The 20,917-nt window shown below is 47.0% G+C and overlaps 1 protein-coding gene and 1 pseudogene across 1 annotated transcript; both read left to right on the plus strand.

Moving 5' to 3' along the window:
• The first annotated feature begins 5,379 nt into the window (after positions 1–5,379).
• LOC144153336 (uncharacterized) lies at positions 5,380–6,054 on the plus strand (annotated as a pseudogene).
• Positions 6,055–19,404: 13,350 nt separating this feature from the next.
• Positions 19,405–20,079, plus strand: LOC144153337 (large ribosomal subunit protein uL1-like). The gene has a single exon (XM_077684987.1). It carries the CDS (start codon positions 19,405–19,407, stop codon positions 20,077–20,079), a length of 675 nt encoding a protein of 224 aa, XP_077541113.1.
• Positions 20,080–20,917: the final 838 nt, after the last annotated feature.

Here is a 20,917-nt window from a genome sequence, read left to right on the forward strand (position 1 = left end):
CTCAAGTGGAAATTGTGAAATACGCATGATTAATCGAAGAGATTACCTGCGCGTGGAATAGCCTACTGCCATGGTTTCAGTTTCTTTCCGTCATTGAACCCGCCGCGGTGGCTCAGTGGCTAAGGCGTTGCGCTGCTGAGCACGAGGTCGCGGGTTCGATTCCCGGCCGCGGCGGCCGCTTTTCTAATGGAGGCGAAAAGCAAAAATGCCCGTGTGTACGAGATTTCGGCGCACGTTAAAGATCCCCAGGTGGTCAAAATTAATCCGGAGCCCTCCACTACGGCGCGCCTCATCGCCTGCGTTGCGTCGGCGCGTTAAACCCCTCAATCAATCAATTTCCGTCATAGAGAAAGGGAAAGTTGACTCGAAGATGACCTTCTTGAGGTGGAAACAACCGGACGTGCAGTCGGGCGCAAACCACTGCGATTGGGGCTTCTAAAATTTATCCGCGTAAGTTCAAGCATACTCGCTTGGTTGGAATTACGCCAAACTTGGTTGGAATTAAGCCCAAGGAATTAAGTTTATGATAAACATCAGACGTAACGACGATTAGCGCATATACCGCGCATGTAACTCTAAAGGCTGAGAACAAAACAAACGACACGAACAGCCACTGCTTTCCTGCAGAACAGGCGTCTATAATGATGATGATGATGATGATGATTACTGGCTCTCACTTTGGATTGGGACTTTGGCTGTCAGCAACAGACTTGCCTATTTTATTACACTTGCCCTACTGTTCGCTAACCTTATACATTTGCCTCCCCCATCTCCCATTCACCCTTGTTTTAAACTCCCATCGCTTCCTCCCCCGTTGTTCTAAATTCTTATCGAATTGATTACTCCCCCTACTACCCATTTCTTCCCTATTTTTCTTCTACCACCCTTCCAACCACCTCTTAGTCCCCTCTATGGCCTTGAAGTTGAGGCTCCCCCTCACCCCTCACCTCAAAGCCTCCGCCAACGTCGCTTCCCCATCGCCCCGCTGTGGTCGAATCTGTGCAGTCCCTGGCAATATTTGCTATGGTTTCCCGCTATCTGCCACATCATACACATGTTTCATCATGCTGCCTGTATAGATACCCGTGTATGCCCGGGTTCTCAGACACCCCGCCCGTGCTTCAAAGAGCAGCGCACTGCCTCTCATATTGCCATAGAAACCTTTCTTCCTGATTTATAGTTTCTGTGTCCTATACGTCTCCAGGGTTTTTTTCGCTTTCATTCTCTCTGCCAAATTCGTCGTCTCTGCTACATTTACCTGCTTTTTAACTGTTGTGTATACCCCACTTCCCCCTACCGACTTTCCGTACCTCTTGACCAGCTGTCTGGTACTCCGTCTCCACCGCGTGTCCCCTCGCGGCACATTTTTCGTCGTCCATGTCACGAAGTAGCTCCAGAAACTTTATCTTGCTCTGGGCCTCCCTTGCGTCAAAGGCCGACCAGCCCATATCCTCCTGTACCGCTTCGTTCGTAGTTTAGCTGTGGGCCCCTAAGGCCAGTCTGCCTACCACCCACTGATTTACCTTCAGGCCCGCTTGGGTCTCTGGTTTCATGCACAGAACCGCATTTCCGAAAGTTAGTCCTGGTATTATGATTCCCTTCCAGACTGCCCAGACCACCTCGTATTAGTTGTAGTCCCACAATACTCTATGCTTTATTATAGCCGTATTCCGCCTTCCTTTCGTCTTAAGGCGGGAATCATGCGCATGCGTGTAATCTTCGGCGTCCTTAAGCCGTACATCTAAATATTTATACCCTTTTAAACGCGGTATTTCTACTTGTTACGCTGATTGTGTTTTGTGCTCCGTGTCGTCGTTAAAGAGCATGATCTCTGATTTTTCTTTGGTAAATGATAGCCGTATGTGCGTCGCTTCTGCGCCGCATATATTTATCAAGCCCTGCATACCTATCCGGTCGGCATGCATTGCTCCTAGAACTCGTTGTTCCACCACCAGCCTGTTTTTCATGCATGATAAGTCAAATCCAAGCTTACTGCCCTCGAGCTTCCTTTCTAAACCCGCCATGTCGATCATGAACAGCAGTGGAGAAAGAGGACATCCTTGTTTCAAACCCTTGTAGGTGTATACAGGCTTTTTGCACTTGGTTCTCCCGCTATATAGTTGCCTAAGGAAGTTAATAAATTCTACCCCCACTCACTCGTCTTCCAGGATATTCCATAACCGCTCCATGTCTGTGTTATCATACGCCCCTTTATTGTTCAGAAAGGTTATCCACAAAGGTTATGCATCTTTGCCACCTGTATGCATTGGCTTACAACAAATAGATTGTTATATAGTCTTGTCACTTCAAAACCCGTTTCGAACTTCCCCTAGCGTCCAATTTTTTCTACCCACTGCCCTAGTTCAGATTTCACTGCCTGCATTCCTAACTTGTACAGAACTGACGTGACGGTGACTGGCTTGTACGAGCTCGGTGTAGTACTGTCTCCTTTGCTCTTATAGATTAAGCTCATCCTGCTAGTACGCCACGTGCCCGGTATTGCCTGCTTTTCTATCCCTGTGCTAATGGTTTGTAGTAGCCTTCCCTTGCTCTTTGGTGCTAATTGGTTGATCAACTCCATCGGAATCCCATCCGTGCCCACTGCGGTATTTTTGGGGACCTTTCCCTCTGCTTTTCCCCACTTGAGCTTGTACCCTCCTATCTCCAGTCCCTTCGGCCTTCCCGTCGCGCCCTCTCTGTGGCGTTGCGGGGCCACTCTATCTACTTTACAGAATTTCTCAGAGATAATTTCATGAAGGTATGCCAATGCCTGCTCTCCCTTGAGCATCTGCCCCACTTCGTTTTCTATAGTAGAACCTTCTGTATGTCCCGTCCGTTTCCCTAATGCCCGCACATGGTTCCAAAACTTTTTCGGCGCGTCTCCACCCTTCCTTCGTATTTGCGCCACCAATCGCTCGCTGTCGCCCTTTATGTATCTCGGCCTGCACCAACAGTTGCACTTTTACTTTTCTTTGCCTATAATGCTACCATTTTATGTCCACCTCTTCCTGCTGCCTCACTGCCCTGTTAACCTGCCTGTGTTCTCTAGACGCCTGTTGGCGCCTCTCTATAGCCTCCTTGATTTCTGCGTTCTACCAGATTCTTGGCGTTTTATTTCCTTTTCCCTGCGTAGTTTTGACGAGCCTGTCATACTCCGATTTTACCCAGGATTTCTTTCTATGCCAGCCTCTATGCTTTTGGCTATAACCGCAGTTTGTTTACTGCTTAACTTTGTGTACAGCCCCGCTCGGTCCGGTTTTGCACCCCTACAGTTTCCCAAACATCAGGTGTATACACTTTTGGTCACGGTCCAGACTGTGACCCCCTTTCTCATCTATGCTAATTCCATCCAACCATTCATAAAGTCCCTCCGAGCAGAGGCAGTAGTCAATAGCTGACTCTCTCCTGCCCACTCCCACGTGATTTCACCCTCGCATTTTTCTTCCCTATTTATTATGATCAGGTTCTGGTCTTCACACGTATTTAGCATTAGATTTCTGTTTCAGTCTGTGCCCCCACCATAATTTTCAATGTGGGCGTTCATGTCTTCTGCCAATAGTACCTACCCGCATCGTTTCAAATCTTCGATGTCCTTTTTTAGACACGCCACCAGTTTTTCATTTTGTTCTTTACTATCCTTAGCCGTCTACACGTACGGCACTCCTGAAGACACCACCTTCCCTCCTGTCAAAGATGCGACGTGTGCGCCGCCTGTCGCTGTCATGAATGAGAGAGAGAGAGAGAGACTGACGGCTTTGCAGCTATAGCCGGCATAGTGCGCGCCGTCCGCACTTGTGCGTTTATGTTTACGTGAGCGTACGTATCTTACATCGTTTTCCCCAGAATTATTACCGCTATAAAAATAATATTATTAAATGTATTCGCAAATAGGTCCTTCTGAAAGCTTCTGAGTCCTGTCTAACTTGCGTCTGCTTTTGCCGGCCTCAGCGAATCACACAGCTGCCCATAATACGACATAGGTTCTAGTGCGGCAAATGAGCTAGTGGGCTGGTGGGTCGCAAGGCCACTGTATTTTTTCCTCACTATACAGTTTTCTAGAGGGAAGTTCACGTTAAAAGCGGTGTGAGTGTTATTCTAAGAAGGCAATCTTTCCAGTGACTTAAACTTGCATTCTATCCTCATGGCCCCTATAAAAGTCTAAACACATATCGCAGTACCGATAATAAAAGTGTCCACAACTTCCTTTCAATACACCTCAGTGAATTTAGCTAGCCAAAGATCAACCACGTAACTGGATTGCGACCGTTGAATTAGGTACGTTTGTTCGAAACATGTACTCAGTACTTCTTAAGAACTTTGGCAGTGATATTTATTTACACAAGTAGCAATTAGATGAAGAGCAGAGGCCGTCCTTGGTGACAATGCATATGTTGCAATAAAACGGGCGATTGGCTATAGCCTTACTGATATCCTTGGATGGTACTTCCTGCTGTACCAAGTCATATTCCATTTATAAACCGACCTGACACTATCAAGCGGGAAACTGCGAAATTAAGAAAACTGCCCATAGGAAAAGTACACCACAGCACTTGTTCCACTTTTTGCTTTAATCTTGCTATAGCATTGACGTGGTTTACGTTGCAAAAGATTACCATTAATAAAATGCCGCAAAAATGCGATGATAACGATATCACGATAACAGTGCTGCGTATTTTCGAAAGATTTGAGGTGCACTACTTGGTCCGCAATTTTCTGCTGAGTGGTCACATAGGAAAAATTAAGCTAGCCATCACGCAGAGGTGCCGAAGTCTGCAAAACGTGCATAATTGTTGGCAAAAAGGTCATTGTTATTATCAAAATCCTGACAATAGTTGAAATGCACCTCTACGACTTCATAGAAAAAATGTCCCTTTGGAATGTCTGTTGACAGGAGTGAACATTTACCACAGGATGCTGTTCACCGCCTACGCGGCATGAGCTGCACTTATGTTATCTCTGAGGTTCCCCACTCCAGAAAAGAAAGTACCGCACATCAATTTCGTGCACGGTGATGTCACTGCTAGAAGCGATCTCTAGGTGTGACTTTTGGTTGACTGGGATTGGGCGTGCTGCCATAACTTTACTGTATTCAGTCTCAGTACCACCGGGATATGAAATTTCGACGTTCAGTAGCGTGATTACTAAATTTGGCTACTACATGCTTCACCCAATTAAAAGGAGAAGTGGATTATCATCATCACAAAATACGTTGAACTTAAAGGGCGAAGAAGACGCGGAAACACGTAAGGGCGAAATTTGGGAACCTGCAACAACTACACGAAACGGGCGGCGATCAAGTCCCGGGTGCATAAGATAACGCTGTCCGGTATTTCTTGGCACGGTCGGGTGTCTATTAGCCCTCTAACATCTTCCGAAAAGATGGATAATCTTGGCGAGCCAGAGAAAGTTTCCAGCGCCCGGAGGGACTGCTGCATCAGGGCATGCCTCGAGCAGTGGTCTAACTTGCCGGGCCACAAGTCGTGCGACCCTTTGGAAGTTTCGTTCGTGCTGAAGAACTACGACACAAAGAAGCACCCGTGGATATACGGAGCTCTGAGGCTAAAGCACGACCCGCAGATCAATGTAAAAGTCTGCATCCTTGGCGACGACCAGCTGTGCAAGGAGGCCGAGTACCACGGCTTGCCTTTCATCAGCCCTCGGGTTCTCCGTAACATGAAAAGGAAGCCCCAGCTTATTTTCAAGATCGTCGGCAGGTACGACCTCTTCCTGGCTTCATCGACCATTATGGAAACGATTCCCCGGTTATTGGATGCCGCCTTGAACCGAGCTGGTAAGCGGCCCTTTGTGGTGATGCCCAACGAGTCCCTGCTGGACAAGATCAGCGAGACGAAGGTCGTGGTCCGTTTCCGCGCGAAGGACGCTCCGTTTCTTTTGTTCCCCGTCGGCAACATGGGCATGACGGTGCAGAAGCTGTCGGATAACCTGGAAGTGGCAATTGACCACGTGATCTCGTTACTGCCGCTCAAGTGGGCGAACGTTATGTGCATCCACATCGCAGCCAAGAACGGCACCTGGCTGCCACTCTACGCCTGAACGTTTCGTCCTTGGCATCTTCCGTCACTTTCGGTGCTAAATTAGAATGCTACTCCCCGCAAGTGCTTGATGACTGTCACTTGAAATATTTTATGCGTTACGAATTGAGATGCTTATCGATTCATAAATCGGTGTTTTAGTACAAAGGACAATTCATTCAATACCCGCTAACATAGCGAAAATGTTACCGGAAAAATAAAAGTCTGATGTTTCATATTCGCATCACAAAAATATTGAAAATATATTTCTTGCAATATTTCTTGTTTCTGCAATAAATGGTCCTTCTCGACAGGCCTCGACAGGCGTCTCGAACGCCTATTGCCCCGTTCACTTCGACAGAATATGAAAATTGAAATGTACCGTGTTATGTACGTGTATCATGCCCAAAATAACAAATAAACAAACAAAAAACAAACGTGCCCTCTTTCTTTCTTTCTGTTCTAATGGGAGCAAACGTGTTTTGTTTCGTGAGATTATCAACACACGCCTCAAGCCGGTGTGTTTAAACCTTGTTTATTACGGTTTCATGTTTTGGGGGCTTCTTATTAAAAAAAATGTTTGTTTATTATTTTGTGCGCGTTATCATGAAGTGTTGTGTACGTAGTGTATTCTTCAGTGAAGCAGCAGTCATTGTAAAACACCAAAAGAAAAAAAGACAGTGCGCCGCAAATTGATTTATACGCATAAGGGGAGCATTCTCTTACATCCTTGCAAAAACACAACCAAAACACCCGTCTTTTTTTTAATAGGTGTTTTGTTCTCTTTATTCGAGGGTGTAGGGTGTTATTTACAGACAGTTCAAAAATCCTCCAGAGCGTGTAAAATACTTTAAAATGTAGGTCAGTTGGCTGATAACACAACGGGTCTATGTAGGCGTGCAAACCAGATTTCAGGTTTGCACCTTGCCAAATTACAGGTTTGCCCATTGAAGCGTGCCACATTATTAGGAAAGGCTGCGTTATTCAAATATCGATAACCCTCAATGTTAAGCGTGTTTAGTTCATTTCTATCATACTCCGAGCGCCTTAGATTTTGCAGTTTTGAGCTTGTACCTCACTGTATTTCTTTCCGTTGTATTTTATGCCAGAATCCATATCAAGATGTGCCTGCCCTAAGCCATTATTATGGAGTGCGTAGTAAGATAGCACCGTTGAGTTTCTTAGATTTTCGTGGCATACTCTAGTTTTGTTAAACCCTTAACCTAAAGAAAATGTGGGTTTTTTTTTCTCGTGTGTTCGTCAAATTGCGCTGTCGTCCAGTAACTCTTTTTTTCATTAATACACAAAATTTTGTAGTTTAACATGCTCGCTATTGCCCCACAAACGTAACGTGATTGCCGACGCCAGCCAGTATGTTTTCTGCGAAACGAACTAGTTTTAAGAAGCTCGTACACTAAAAAATGATTTACACCCTTAATAGAAATTTTTATTGTCGATAACGAACAACCTTACACGCTAGCGAAAATCCCGGGAAATCTCCTGGAAGGCGAAACCTGGGGAGAGGCGATGCAGGAAGTGCGTAAGTGTATTGTGGGTGCCTTGGCGTTTTTGCCCACGAAGATAAAACGGTTGGGGGGTAGAAGTATACAGCTTTGCTGTAAAAGTCTCGTGTCTTCAAAGCGCGGAGCGTTCTAGCGCAAGGCGTTGGAAAACGAGTGTCCCGGTGGGTTCTTTTAGTACGCGAGACTTTCTAGCGCGGGATGCTGGAAAACGAGTGTCCCGGTGTTCTAGTACCGTGACTACCTGAAACGATGACGACGATGACAGGAGACGCCGACAGCCTGAGCCCCGAAGGGGCTTCGCCCCTAAAACGCAAGTAACTCGCTTACACCGTTTTCCAAGAGATTTTACAACACTACAGCTAAATTTCTTTAGCTTGGAAAAGTTTGCGCGCAGAAGTTGGCAAGTTCCAGTTCCAGATGGGGTCTGTCCGATCCCAGAGACACTTCGCTCCATCTGCGGAGTTTCTAGCCTCAACACCGCCATGAGTAGGCGCTGTACAGAGCCAGAGCTGGCGTACCTGGTGATGAAAAGCACTACGAAAACAAATCCAGATTAATTTGAGGAAATAGATGGAATGCATGTTGTGAATCAAAAACGCTACAGTGAAGCTTAGGAGTCGCCCAAGCTACCCGCTAGTAACTGCACATTAAGCGATTGCTGAAATTCAATTAATACTCACTTCATCATCATCATTTATTTTTCCCTTAAATAGGGGGGGGGGGGGCAAGATCAGCAAGGAAGTACATAAAACATGGTTATAAAACACACATGATTGACACAGAGAAGCACAAAAGGGACCTTTTTACATTTTAGATGGTATTGATACATAAACATACAAAGGGCGTATTTCCACTTGTTAAGCGTTAATTGCTATACAAAGAAAGGTTGAAAATAAGAATTGCCGTGAATTAGATACATAGTGTTAGTTCTATAAGTGATTGCACAAAGAAGAAAATACAATAAGTCTGATTAAGTGCGGAAAAAATGGTTAAATTTCTACCAGAATTTCTGTGAATCGCGCTCATTTACAATTGCATCAGGTAGGCCATTCCAAGCCTCAATTGCAGCTGGTAAGAAAGATTTGTTAAAGGAATTAGTGGCGCCATGTAAGCGCTGAAGGCTGTGGGAGTTAAAAAGGCGCCGCGACGAACGGGTTGGGGGGATCAGGAGTGTGGTGTGGAGGTCTGGGGAATTAAAGAAAAGCGAATGGAAGAGGCAAAATCAAGCGTTCTTGCGGCGGAGTATCAGTGCGGGGATTCCAAGGAATGCTTTGATGTCACTGATGCTATGGTGAGGGCTATATTTGGAAGCAATAAAGCGAGCGGCGTGGTTCTGCACAGTTTAGAGGGAGTTAATTAAGTACGATTGGTGAGGGTTCCAGATGGATGACGCATATTCTCGTTTGCCCCTGACGAACGTTTCGTAGGCGAGTTGCCTGGTAGATGAAAAACATGAAGCAAGAGATCTTCTGATGAAGCCGAGTGATTTGGATGAATCACAGCAAGGTTTTCGATGTGTTCGGACCGTGATAAGTTTTTTGTGATGAGAACTCCCAGATAACGGTATGATTCTGTTGAAGAGAGGGTGAAAGAGCTTAACGTATATGTATTGGTTATACTGGAACGTTTTCGTGTTATTTGCATGAGTTTTCACTTATCTATGCTTAGCTTCATTAAATTTTTTGAGCACCACCTTTCTATTTCATTAAGGTCATATTGAAGTAGTTCTGCATTGCTGTTGCATTCTATCCGGCTGTACAAAACGCAGTCGTCCGTGAAGAGGCGAATGGACGATGAAATTCTGTTAGGCAGGTCGTTTATAAAAATTAAGAAGAGTAGGGGAGCTAGTACCAAGCCTTGAGGAACTCCGGAGATAACTTTAGTTAATGCTGAGTGGTGGGATCCGATTGCAGTGAACTGGGAGCGGTTAGAAATGAAAGAGTGAATCCATGATAGTACTAAGGAGTCAATGTTAAGGCTAAAAAGTTTTGCTAGTAGGCGCTGATGGGGAACGCGATCGAAAGCTTTAGAAAGGTCCATGTAAATGGCGTCAGTTTGAACTGAAGAGTCAAGGTTAAGGTGAAGGTTAGTAGCGAACTCAAAAAGTTGGGTTTTACATGAAATCCCCGGCCGGAATTCGTGATGTTTGGGAAAGAAGAATTTGTTGCTGTGACGCGCGATTTGGGAATATATTACGCGTTCTAGTAATTTACACGCGATGCATATTAGCGAAATAGGGCGGAAATTGCAAGGATCGGAGTGGTTGCCTGATTTGTAAACTGGAACTATTCTGTTAAGTGTCCAGTCGTTCGGAAGTGCACTGGTAGCTATCGATTGGGCAAAGATTATGTGCAAAGTTTTGCTAGAGGTTATTTTTGTGGCTTTGATTATCTTGCTAGTTAGGTTATCGCATCCTGGAGCACTCGACACCTTTAAACTATCGATTAACTTCATTATGCCTTCTGGAGTAACGGTGACGGGAGGCATTTGAGAAAAATTATAGCTGGAAGGGACGGAACTATCGAGGTCGTGTTCGCGGGTAAAAACGGAAGAAAAATACTGGTTCATGACGTCGGCGCGCTGCTCAAGTGGAACATGCGAGCCATCTGGGTAGGAGAGGGAAATGTTATGGGTAGAGTTGCTTTTTGGTTGTAGAATTTTCCAAAATTTTGGAGGGTTGGTTTCTAGAATTTTCTGTAGGTCATGGTGTACGTAAAACGTCTTCTTCGCTTGCTTTAACTGATTAATGTATTCACGTTGGCACTGGAGATATTTTTCCCATTTTGAAGGTAGTTGCGATTGTTTGGCTGCTCTGAACAGGCGTTTTGTTTTTTCTGTAGCAGCTTCCTGAGGGAGTTGGTAAACCAGGGGTTGTTAGCGTCACCACGAATTTTGACAAGGGGCACGTGTGCGTCGACCACCGATAGGAGCTTATTCTTGAAGAGCATCCAGTTTTCGTCTACTGTCCAGAGAGCTGGAAGAGCTGGAGGAAGGATTCGAGTTCGGAGTTGATTGCGATATAGTCAGCTTTGTTGTAGTCGCGTATGTATTTGAGGGACGGTTAGGCAGGTGGAATGGGAATGCAGAGAATAAATGATACTACACAGTGGTCACTCAGACCAGGTAGGCATGTTGTGGGCTTGGTTAGTTCGGGATTGGAAACAAGAACAAGATCTAGAATATTGATGCCTCGGGTTGGTGTGTTGACTGTTTGGCTAAGGTTGAATGTAAGAATCACGTCGAGAAAATCTTTAGAAAGTTGGGAGTGCGCAGCTAAGTTGTTTCAGTTGGTATCGGGAAAGTTGAAATCGCCGGTTACTATCAGATTGGCCCGTGAGAAGCGAGATGTCAAGTCAAGAAGCAATGACTGTAGTTCGGAAGTAAACGAGTTGTCGCTATCTGGAGCGCGATAGCAGGCGGTGATTATGTTCGTGCTGGCAGGGAGTGGAACAACTGTACAGACAATTTCCTGATTGCCCGTGGAGGGCAACAGATATGACGGAATGTTCTTTTTGATGAGGATGGCCACGCCTCCTCCCTTCCACCCCACCCTGTCGAGCCTGTGAATTGTGTACGCCGAATTACTTTGGAGCAGCTCTTGGTCCTGTATGTCGGGAGTCAGCCTTGACTCGGTTAATATGGCAATGTCGGTGTCGTTATCCTCTAGGCGAGACTCGATGGCTTCTTTTTTCGGAAGATAGCTGCGAACATTTGCCAACAGGACAGCCATACTGTCGTAAGTGTGTGAACTTGAGTATTGTCAATAGGGCTGAGGAGGAGGAGGGGGGGGGGGGGGGCATGTCGGATAGTGCGTGGCAATTGCTATGATTTCACTTCGAATATAGAATCTGTTACGGCATGGTAGGTGCACGTCTTATCATCGCGAAGCAACTTATCAAAACGAATTTTGAACGGGGCGTTACATTGTTGGCCATACAAGTAAAGTTTTTTCCATGCCATCCGAACTCGAGCTGAGTAGTCCTCGCGAATCAAGATATGTGAGCCTTTCAGCTTAGGTGAGTAGGAGAGAACATTAGATTTATCTTTAAAGTAGGTGAACTTCGCAATATTAGGATGGATTTTACCTTTTTCAAAGCGACCTAGGCGAAGCGCGCGTTCTATGCCCGAACTTTCTATGTTCACGCCCAGCCTTTGGGAACATAGGGACGTTATATGCGATTCGGATTCGTCCCATGTTTCACCTTTTTTGTCTGCAATTCCAAAGAAAACTAGGTTGGAACGGCGGAGACGGTTTCCCGCGTCATCGCACTTCACAGCGAGCGTCTTGATTTATGAGGTTAGTTTGTTGAGGCAGGAACTGGAGTTTTAAACGGAGCCATCGACATACGGCTGATTCGCGTCATCATTTTTTTCTAACGCGTCGATACGCGAGGACAGACGGTTCATTATTCCCTCAAGGTTGTTTTGGGCAGCTCGGATCGCCTTGAGTTCGGCAAGTGTTGCGGTTTGCGCGACTTACATGCTTGAGAGGGCTTGTGCCAGAGATATGATAGTTGGAGGTGAGTCAACACCTTCGGGTCCGGGGTTTACTTCCACGTCGCCTGACAGCAGAAGCAAGAAGCATACAGCGTGATTGTTTGCACAGAAAGAACACAAAGACAAGCACAGAACTACGCGCCAACTATTGAGAAAACCAGGAGGACACGACACCGCAAGCAAAAAGTGGTCACTTGAACGAAAACAAGCTGCCCTGGGCAGGTAACTGACCTGCACGAGAAAGCGCATTGTAACCACAGTGGTGGCGGCGGCGTGCCCCGACTGGCTCCGGGACGGGGGCTCGCTCCTTGTTGTTCGCTGCTGCCAGACGGGGCTCAGGATTGGCGTGGGGTGTGGCGGGTTTGTTGGGGCTTTGGCTGTTGCGTCCGGTGGTGAAATTCGAAGAAGGGTAGGCTCACGCAGGGAGAGTTTGGCCCGGGGATGGGCACCGGAGTTGGCATGAAGTTCCATACGAGTAGGGCCTGCACGAGAAAGCGGCCTCCCGCTCCATTTACAGCTGATAGGTTTAATTTATTCTATTTTTCAAAAAAAAAAAAAAAAGAAAGGAAAGATAATGCACTGGGATAAAAATTCGAATAGCGCGATTTTGTTCGGGATCCAAACCACCTGTCGCAGAAAGATGATCTTGAAGCGGGAGAGATGATTTGAACGTCGAAAGGTGCGGGCTACGGAAAGCGAATAAAATTAGAAATCTCCCTTTACGTGACTCCCTTTTCCTCACCCCTTGTAGCAGGCGGCGCTAGTCATGAGCATTCCATTCTTCTCCCTTCTCTTAGTGTACACCCCCATGGCAGAGCACTTTCAACCCTTGATGCGGAGCCATACGCTACTAACTACGCAGTGTCAGCTGCATCTCACCTCTACCGCCCTCCATACACATCGCTACAGATTCTTACGAGGCCATCACAGCTTTGAGATCACGTAGTTCCTCCCATCCTCTCGTCCATAAAATTCTATATCAAACTGAGCTCCTGCCCCGGAACAATACTAAAAAAAAAAAAATTCCCGCGCCTTCCCGCGAGGGGAACACGAGTAAATGCGGAGCATTGGGGCCTTAGTACTGATTGAAGGCAGTGTTGCTTCCATCGCTTCTTCCGTGATGCTGGAGTAGCAGACACGAGTAAACGTGGGCACGAGCGTCAACCAAGGAAGGAAGGAACAACGCAGTGACTGAAACACGAGCGACCGCTAGCCGCTATATTTGCAGCGCGCACAGTAGAGGGAGAGCAGTACGGGAAGGGGGGGGGGGGGGGAGAGAGCGCGCACGCGCAAGTAGCGCGCGCCCTTCCATGCCCCACCGAGCTGCTATCACGCACATGTTACGCCGAGACCGCGACGGAGCGAACGGGCTGACTACGACGCATGCGCGCGCCAGCTGCTGTTGAGAGAGAGGAGGGAAGGAGAGGCGCACCTGCTGCGGACGCGGAGCTGTTGACGCCGTCCGACGCAGGAAGAGGCGAGGCTAAGAAATGCTCTGCATTTAAAACCGCATCGACTGCGTACGTGGCCACGAACCATTTTCTTCAGGCCACCAGGCGGCCAATGAGGCCGCCCAGGAGAGTTCCCCCTCGCACCTTCCACTGGTGCCTGGGGTAAGGCTGTCGCAATTCTATTCGCCCTCCCCAGCGATGCGCATCACCAGCACTAGAAGGAGCGAGGCGCCCGTCTAAAAGAACAAACTCCAGCTGGCTACCTCAGCTGCCTACCACATGTTCCCCGCTAAGGCGAAATGTTTATTAACAAATATATTGCCAATTCAAGCTACACAACCGAAACACTTCGCAAGTGGTATACCCCCCCCCCCCCCGACGTGCTTACTGCCACACCACCAATCCATCAGACCTCACATACCTTGTTTGGTAGTGCCCAGCGTTTGAGAGCCACCGTACATTTAAATCCCCCCAACCAAAGCCCGGTCCAGAACAAATTGATACACAACTTGGATCTGAAATTACAATTTATTTAATTAAAAGTGTTTAGCTCGGGTCGTTTGAGTGGGTCCTCGCCGAACAAAACGGAGAACCTGTTAGAACTCCTGGTTCAATTGTGATAACCAGGAACTGGCCCATTAGCTGCAGATTACAAGAACTGGCCCAGTTATTCCCTCTTCTGAGAACGACAAGCATTTGTTTGTTTTCTGATCTGATCTGATCGTAGGGTTCAATGCGCCGGCGCAACGCAGGCGTATTGCATCGGCGCATGCGCCTGGTGGGCTGGAGGGCTGTGGATTCATTTTGACCACCTGGTGATCTTTAACGTTCACCGAAATCGCGAACAGACGGGCGTTTTTGCTTTTCGCCTCCACCAGAAAGCGGCCGCAATGGTCGAGAATCGAACCCGCGTCCTATTTGTTTACTTTCCCTTACCTTCTCTCCGCATTCCTTTCATCCATCATGACCAGTGGTCATCCTTTTCTAATAACGCAGTGTCTAGAGTGCCGTATGACGACATTCGAATATTTATGGCTAGGCTGGCACCGTCTAAAGCAGAGGACCTGTCATAGCAACTTGATGCCGAGGACGGCGGTCGGAGGCCGGGTCTTGCCTCGGGTGTTTTTTATCTTTAAATTGAGCTGTAATTTTTGTGGCTTATGTTAGTCTTTTTTGTTCGTTAGGTTCTGTTATGTTAGTGTAGGTTCGTTATCTAGAGCGACGTAGTGCAAGACGCAGCCATTTTTTAACACGGAAGTGTTTTATGCCGGGGTACAGCAAGACCTCGCCGACGCCATCTCCGTCACGGAAATGACATTTCCAGAAAAAGTTCCATTGACGCGGTGGCGCTATGATTCGAGCCCATGATCACTCTGCCCGCAACTGGAGGTGTGAAACGCTCTGCTAACTGGGCTGTGAACTCCAGCTTGCATAGCTCTACGAACGCGCCTATATCCTTCCCTATTCAGATGGTGCTGCCGTCTAGGAGAGGTGAAGCGAAGTAGTGCGTCATGACGATAACGAGCGCCGATAGTGGTGCCCCAATAGGGCAGCCTATAGCAGCCCTTTTTTTAAACTGCGGGTGTGATGGCCACGGCCACGTTAAATGAGTAATTCCTCCACCGTGGCCCCGTGTAAAAAACTACTGCATTAAGGCAGAAAGGCAACGACGCCGGCAGGCGAATGTCGCTCTCCTGACTGCTTTGGTGCAACGACAAACGCCAGCGGGAAGCGGAACGCGTTCACGCATTCACGGTCTAAGCTACGAACTCTGCCTCTCACGTTCCACAAGCTGAGCTCGTCGCAACGCCGGCACCTGCCATACCAACCACGGAGCAGGACCGAAGTGGTCGCACCTTTGCCGAAGCGACCCACCAGCAGCACGTCGCTCTCCAAGCACGTCTACAAGACTGCTGCGGACCCACCAAACATTATCGTTTCGCTGTAGCGGACCGTGACTTGACCAAACGAATCGCTGACAACCCATTCGGTTTCGTTAGCACGGTTTGCGAGAATCGCTGGTGTTGCCTTGCACTTGGTCTTATATTCCAGACACTTTTTTATTTAATTTTTATTTATCATATACTTCCAGCCAACTGTTGGCAACCAAGGCAGGAATGGTTGCATATTTATGCATTAAGAACTGTGGTGAAGCGTAGAACTCGCGTGGTACAGCGAAACACGCAGCCGAAAAAGGCAGCTCAAAGTTTCCTGAGTAGAAACCAACAATGAGAAAAAATAGCTCGTAACACACCCCACCACAAGCACTCTTGGCTGGGTACATCTATCACAAAGTTTTCCGAGTAGAAATAACAAGCAAAAAAATTCCCCCGCACCTCCCCGAAGGGAATCATGCAGAAATGCGAATGCATTGCGTGCACCGATGAGTGTGTTGCGAGTAATGGCGTAATTAACGACGAGAGTGTGAACGTAATCATTTATTCATCAGCACCTGTTTGTGTTATCGTTGTACCTGACGGCCACAATCACTGCCTTGTGATCGCTAACGTGCACGGTCAAAGGGTCTTTGAGAAGCATACGCGCGTCACAGTTTCGCGTAAAGACCAGATCAATGCAACTACCGTGAATGGTAGTGGGGCACGTGTCGAAGCCGGCAGAGAGACAATGCATAGAGTGCCTGGTCCAGCTGCGCGGCGACGGCGTCTCGAGCGAGGTTGGGCGCGAGGTACACGGTCACCACAAAGACTCCGTCTCCGGTGTAGGCAAGGGTGTACAAGTCCTTGTACGGAGACGTGTCTCGAACGGGAGACGTGGCAACGGCGTGCGATATCAAGTTCCCATACACGTTAGACACGAGACTAACACCGCAGTATTCACCGTCCTTGCCGCTTCGAGCAAAGTAGTACTCGTTGACGGCGTCATCAGCCACAGCAGTAGCACTCGGGCAGACACTGCGATCGAGGACGAGGAGTGACGCCTGTCGTTGTTGTCGCAGTTCTTCGCTGAAGGGCAAGTAGCGCTGGACGAACACGTCCACACCACCGCCTCGGCGGAGAGATAACACCTGCGGGCGCACGCCGACGGAGTACGACAACCCCCGACTAAGAAATGCATTCGCATTTACGACGACGACGACGACGAAGGCAGAACTACGAGGCGCGCGCTCACGTGCGCTCGCGCTGGAGGAATGCAGGCGCACGCCGGCCAACGGAGCAAGACAACCCCCGGCTAATAAATGCATTCGCATCTAAAAGAAAGAGCGCGTAACACCCCGGACAAAAGACACTCTTGGGTAAAAAGTCCCGGCTTCCAAGAAAATGCACACAAGTTGAATTGCAGACAATGTTTACACAGTGGGAGGCGATAACGCTGGTTGGTGTCTTTGTTATATTCAACTCTGTTACTGCCATCGTGTGAAGCAGATTTTGAGTGAAATTTCCGTCTCTTTTTGAAGAATGAACCAAGTGCTGGTGTCGAAAAGAAAGATTACAAAAATGAATTGCAATATATGCGCTACGCTTCATTTGTGAGCGAGCGTAAACAAGTAGTTCATATATTTTCACAGGTGCATATTAAGGAGCGTGCTGTGTACTGTATTTAGAAATCATCTTGCGTTAAACACTGTAGTGAAGACTTTTTTACGTATTACGAGTGCTACAATGTAAGGGTGTTTCCAGTGCCGAAGTGGCGGATGCAAGGGTCATCTGTTAGATGCTAGAAATTGCTAGAATACCAATGCTACGGTTGAACTACACATATTCGTCTAGGCAGATCAGTGCATTATTGGAGAAAATGCTCTTGTTTTCATTCCAATGAATGCTTCTGTTTTGAAAGCATTTTTTAAAGCATTAATTGGAGCTTAATGAACGTTTTTAATTTTTTGTGTGATATTTTGCTTGGGTTTGCTTTCATTACGTGGTTATACTCTCCCTCTCCCTCTCTCCCATGTTGAAGTTTTTATTGAACAAAATGATTTCCTTTTCTCATCAATTGTCAGACATGTTTCTGTGGTAGATAAATGTGATATGTGCATATAAGAAACAGAAGCAAAAATAACTGGTGTGTTATGACGCTCTTTCACCTTGAAAGCCTTCACCTAAAATCATTGAAAATTTTGTTGAAGAATTTGATTAGCGCATACGACATCATTATGGTCAGCTCCTATTATCTGAGTTGTCTTCCGGCCTGATGTATGTTTTATACATGGCATTGTACAGAAAATTATTTACTGCATACAGATCAAATTATTTTTTGTACAATAGTATGCGTAAAGCACCAATTCGGTTGTGAGGAAACTCATAGAATTACCATTAGTGACGTCTGGCTCTAGATGAGGTCCCTTACCACTATTTCCAGACATGTTAATTTTGTTTTATTGATGCCCGTCAGGCATTTTGGGCGGGAGAGCCCAGCCTTTGGCATGATTATCACAGAGCATACGGTGCTGACAATTTGGGCGTTCAGCAAGTTAAGATGTACTACCAGGTCTTGAATTTAAGGTGCCTGAACTCTGGCTTAAAATGCCCACTATTCTAATACGCAAAATGTAACTGCCATCACGCCACTGTCCAACTATCACCACCATGTCTGTGGTTTTCATGATGTAACGCATCAGCGTTAAACTTTGACCCGTGGGTGACCTGTGGCCGTCGTCACATGTTCACTCATAAAGGCAGTCTGTTCGGTCTTTGGCAAGAATTTCAGGAAAGAATTACTGTGGGATACTACGGCAAGTTGCTTCTCCCAAGAATTTCGAAGAATGCAGTTTGACCACATGGTAGAGGGTAGTCAAGGGATTTTCACAAGCCAGACCGTCCTTTAGGCTTACTCCGCCGCTCCTGTGCCGGAATCTGGGTTTCTAGTCGTCTATTCAACGCACAAGTTCGACTTGAAGCAATCACAGCTCTTCACATCGCCTGTTACAGCGGTAGCCATGAGTTTTAGGGATTTTACTGGCTTTTGCACGAGCGTATACGGACAATCGTTACATTTCAACGACGTGTCAGCTGGCCCACCCTCCCGCCACGGCGTGTTTTGGTGGCCATCCGGCTGCCAGCGTTGAGTCAAGCTGGTAATGTAAGCACGAAAGCAGCGGTTAAAGGGATAGATTCGCACTTTACGGCAATGCTTTGGTGCCTTTAATGCGAAAGTATCAGTTAACTATGCTGGCCGTAAATCGGGCATCGGTACACAAACATATGACCGATGGATGCTGCACAAAATGATCATAGCACGGGGCAGAAAATATGGCCGTTTGTCCAAAAAACCCGGCTATATTAAAGCTTGAAATGACGCCGTATTTTTCAGGAAAAGTGGTAGTGTCTGCCGCGCTAGCACAATTGCCGCCCATGGTACTAAGATCATCATCATGACCATAATCAAGACAATTGTGTCAATGCACCCTTCTGACTATATGCAAAAATGTTTTCTTGGTATGTATTTTAACCCGAGCAGGCATATCACCATACCGTGTTGTTTACCTTGTATCCGGCAAGAGCTGCGATTATATTTTCTGTTTGGTTTCCCAGCCGCAGACGCGGAAGTGTCGCACTTCAATTTCGTGTACGGGAAGGTTACTGCTGAAGCTATCGCTCTGACTTTCAATTGACTGCGATATGACGCGCTTTTGTATTCCCTGAGTGTATTCAGGCTCAAATTATGGAAACAACAACGAAATATAAAATTTCAACGTTGAGTAGCCTAATGCCAAACTCCGACAGCTACAGCTTTCTCCTTTGAAGGGTGGTGAGTTATCATCGCCAGGAAATACGTTGAGCTAAAAGGGTGACGAGGAGACAGAAAAATGTAAGGCTGAAGTTTGGATAGCTACAACGACTGCCGGAAGTGCGGCAGCGATAAAGAACCGGGTACGTGAGCCAACGCTGTCAGACGTTCTTTAGAACGGTCGCCATAGCATAATTCCTGGACATCTACGAAAAGATGGACACTCTCGGCGAGCCGCAGAAAGTTACAAGGGCCCGGATGAAGTGCTGCCTTAGGGCTTGCCTCGACCAGTGGGCTAACTTGCCGGGCCACAAGTCGTCCGACACTTTGGAAATTTCGTTCGTGCTGAAGAACTACTACACGAATACGTACCCGTGGATACACGAAAGCCTGAGGCTAAAATACACCCCGGAAATCAAAGTCAACGTTTGTATCCTGGGCGGAGAACAGCTGTGCAAAGAGGCCAAAGACCAGGGCTTGCCTTTCATCAGCTCCCGGGGTCTTCGTAGCATCATGAAGAAGAAGAGGCTGATTGGAAAGATCGCCGACAAGTACGACGTGTTTTTGGCCTCACCGGCAATTGTGCAAAGAATTTCCCAGTCGTTGGATGCCGCCTTGAGCCGCGTCGGGAAGAGGCCGTTTTTGGTGATGCCCGGGGAGTCGCTACTGGACAAGATCAGCGAGACGAAGGTCGTGGTCCGATTCCGCTCAAAAAACTTCCCGTATCTTTCTTTTCCCATTGGAAACATGGACATGGAGCTGCAGAAGCTGTCGGATAACCTGGAAGTGGCCATTGACCACGTGCTGTCGCTACTGCCGCTCCAATGGGACAACGTCACGAGCATCCACATTGCCCCCAAGAACGGCACCTGGGTGCCAGTCTACAGCTGAAAGTTTCGTCCTTGGTACTTTTCGTCGCTTTCTGGTGCTAAATTACAATGCTGGTCTACACCAGCGTTCCACGACAACCATTTGAGGCGTTTCCCCGCTTCCAGTTGCGGTTTTAGCTGGCTAGATAGGAAGTGCTGCTAAATTCAAAAACAGACGTGTAGTGCTAAAACGGAATTTTTCAATATCGGCTCAAATTGCAATAAATATAATAAGAAGAAACAAACATCTGCCGTCTTTCGTGTTCCCGTCATAACAATATTGGAAATATATATAATCATAAGCTTTGTGTTTTATGACGTGTAATAATTTTTCTCCTGTTCGTGAATAACGAAGGTGGACGTTTTTTTCCCGAATCGTCAACACAACCTCAATACAATGGTTGCGTAAACACTGTTATTAGTTGGGTTTCACGTTTGTCGTGCTTATTATAAGACAAGGTAGATTTTGTATAAAAACTGGTTTGTATCATATTAAAACCTGGGTTCAGTACGAGCTGTAGTTATATTAAATCCTGGGTTCAGTACGAGCAGTAGTTATACCAAAACAACGAGCGAGAAGCCGTAGGAATGGCAGGGAAATCCGATTCACCATCTGATTCAAGTTGATTTGAAACTTGCGGATCTGCTTACCACATTTGTCCTACATATTCACAACGTTTTCTACCCAAAGAACAAACCATTATCGCTTATACCTTTCAGCCCTCTTTCCAGCCTTCTTTGCTGGATTGTGTTTGTTTTTATACTGGGACAGTCAATAGAAAGCACCAGAGTTAAAACCCGGGCAAGTTGACGGTACCCTCGGTTGGCGAGGCGTGGTTGGGGACCGTGTTCAGGGTCGT

This window comes from Haemaphysalis longicornis, unplaced genomic scaffold (genome assembly GCF_048455015.1).
Source record: "Haemaphysalis longicornis isolate Haplotype H1 unplaced genomic scaffold, Haemaphysalis longicornis Haplotype H1 scaffold_9, whole genome shotgun sequence".
Classification (NCBI taxonomy): Eukaryota; Metazoa; Arthropoda; class Arachnida; order Ixodida; family Ixodidae; genus Haemaphysalis; species Haemaphysalis longicornis.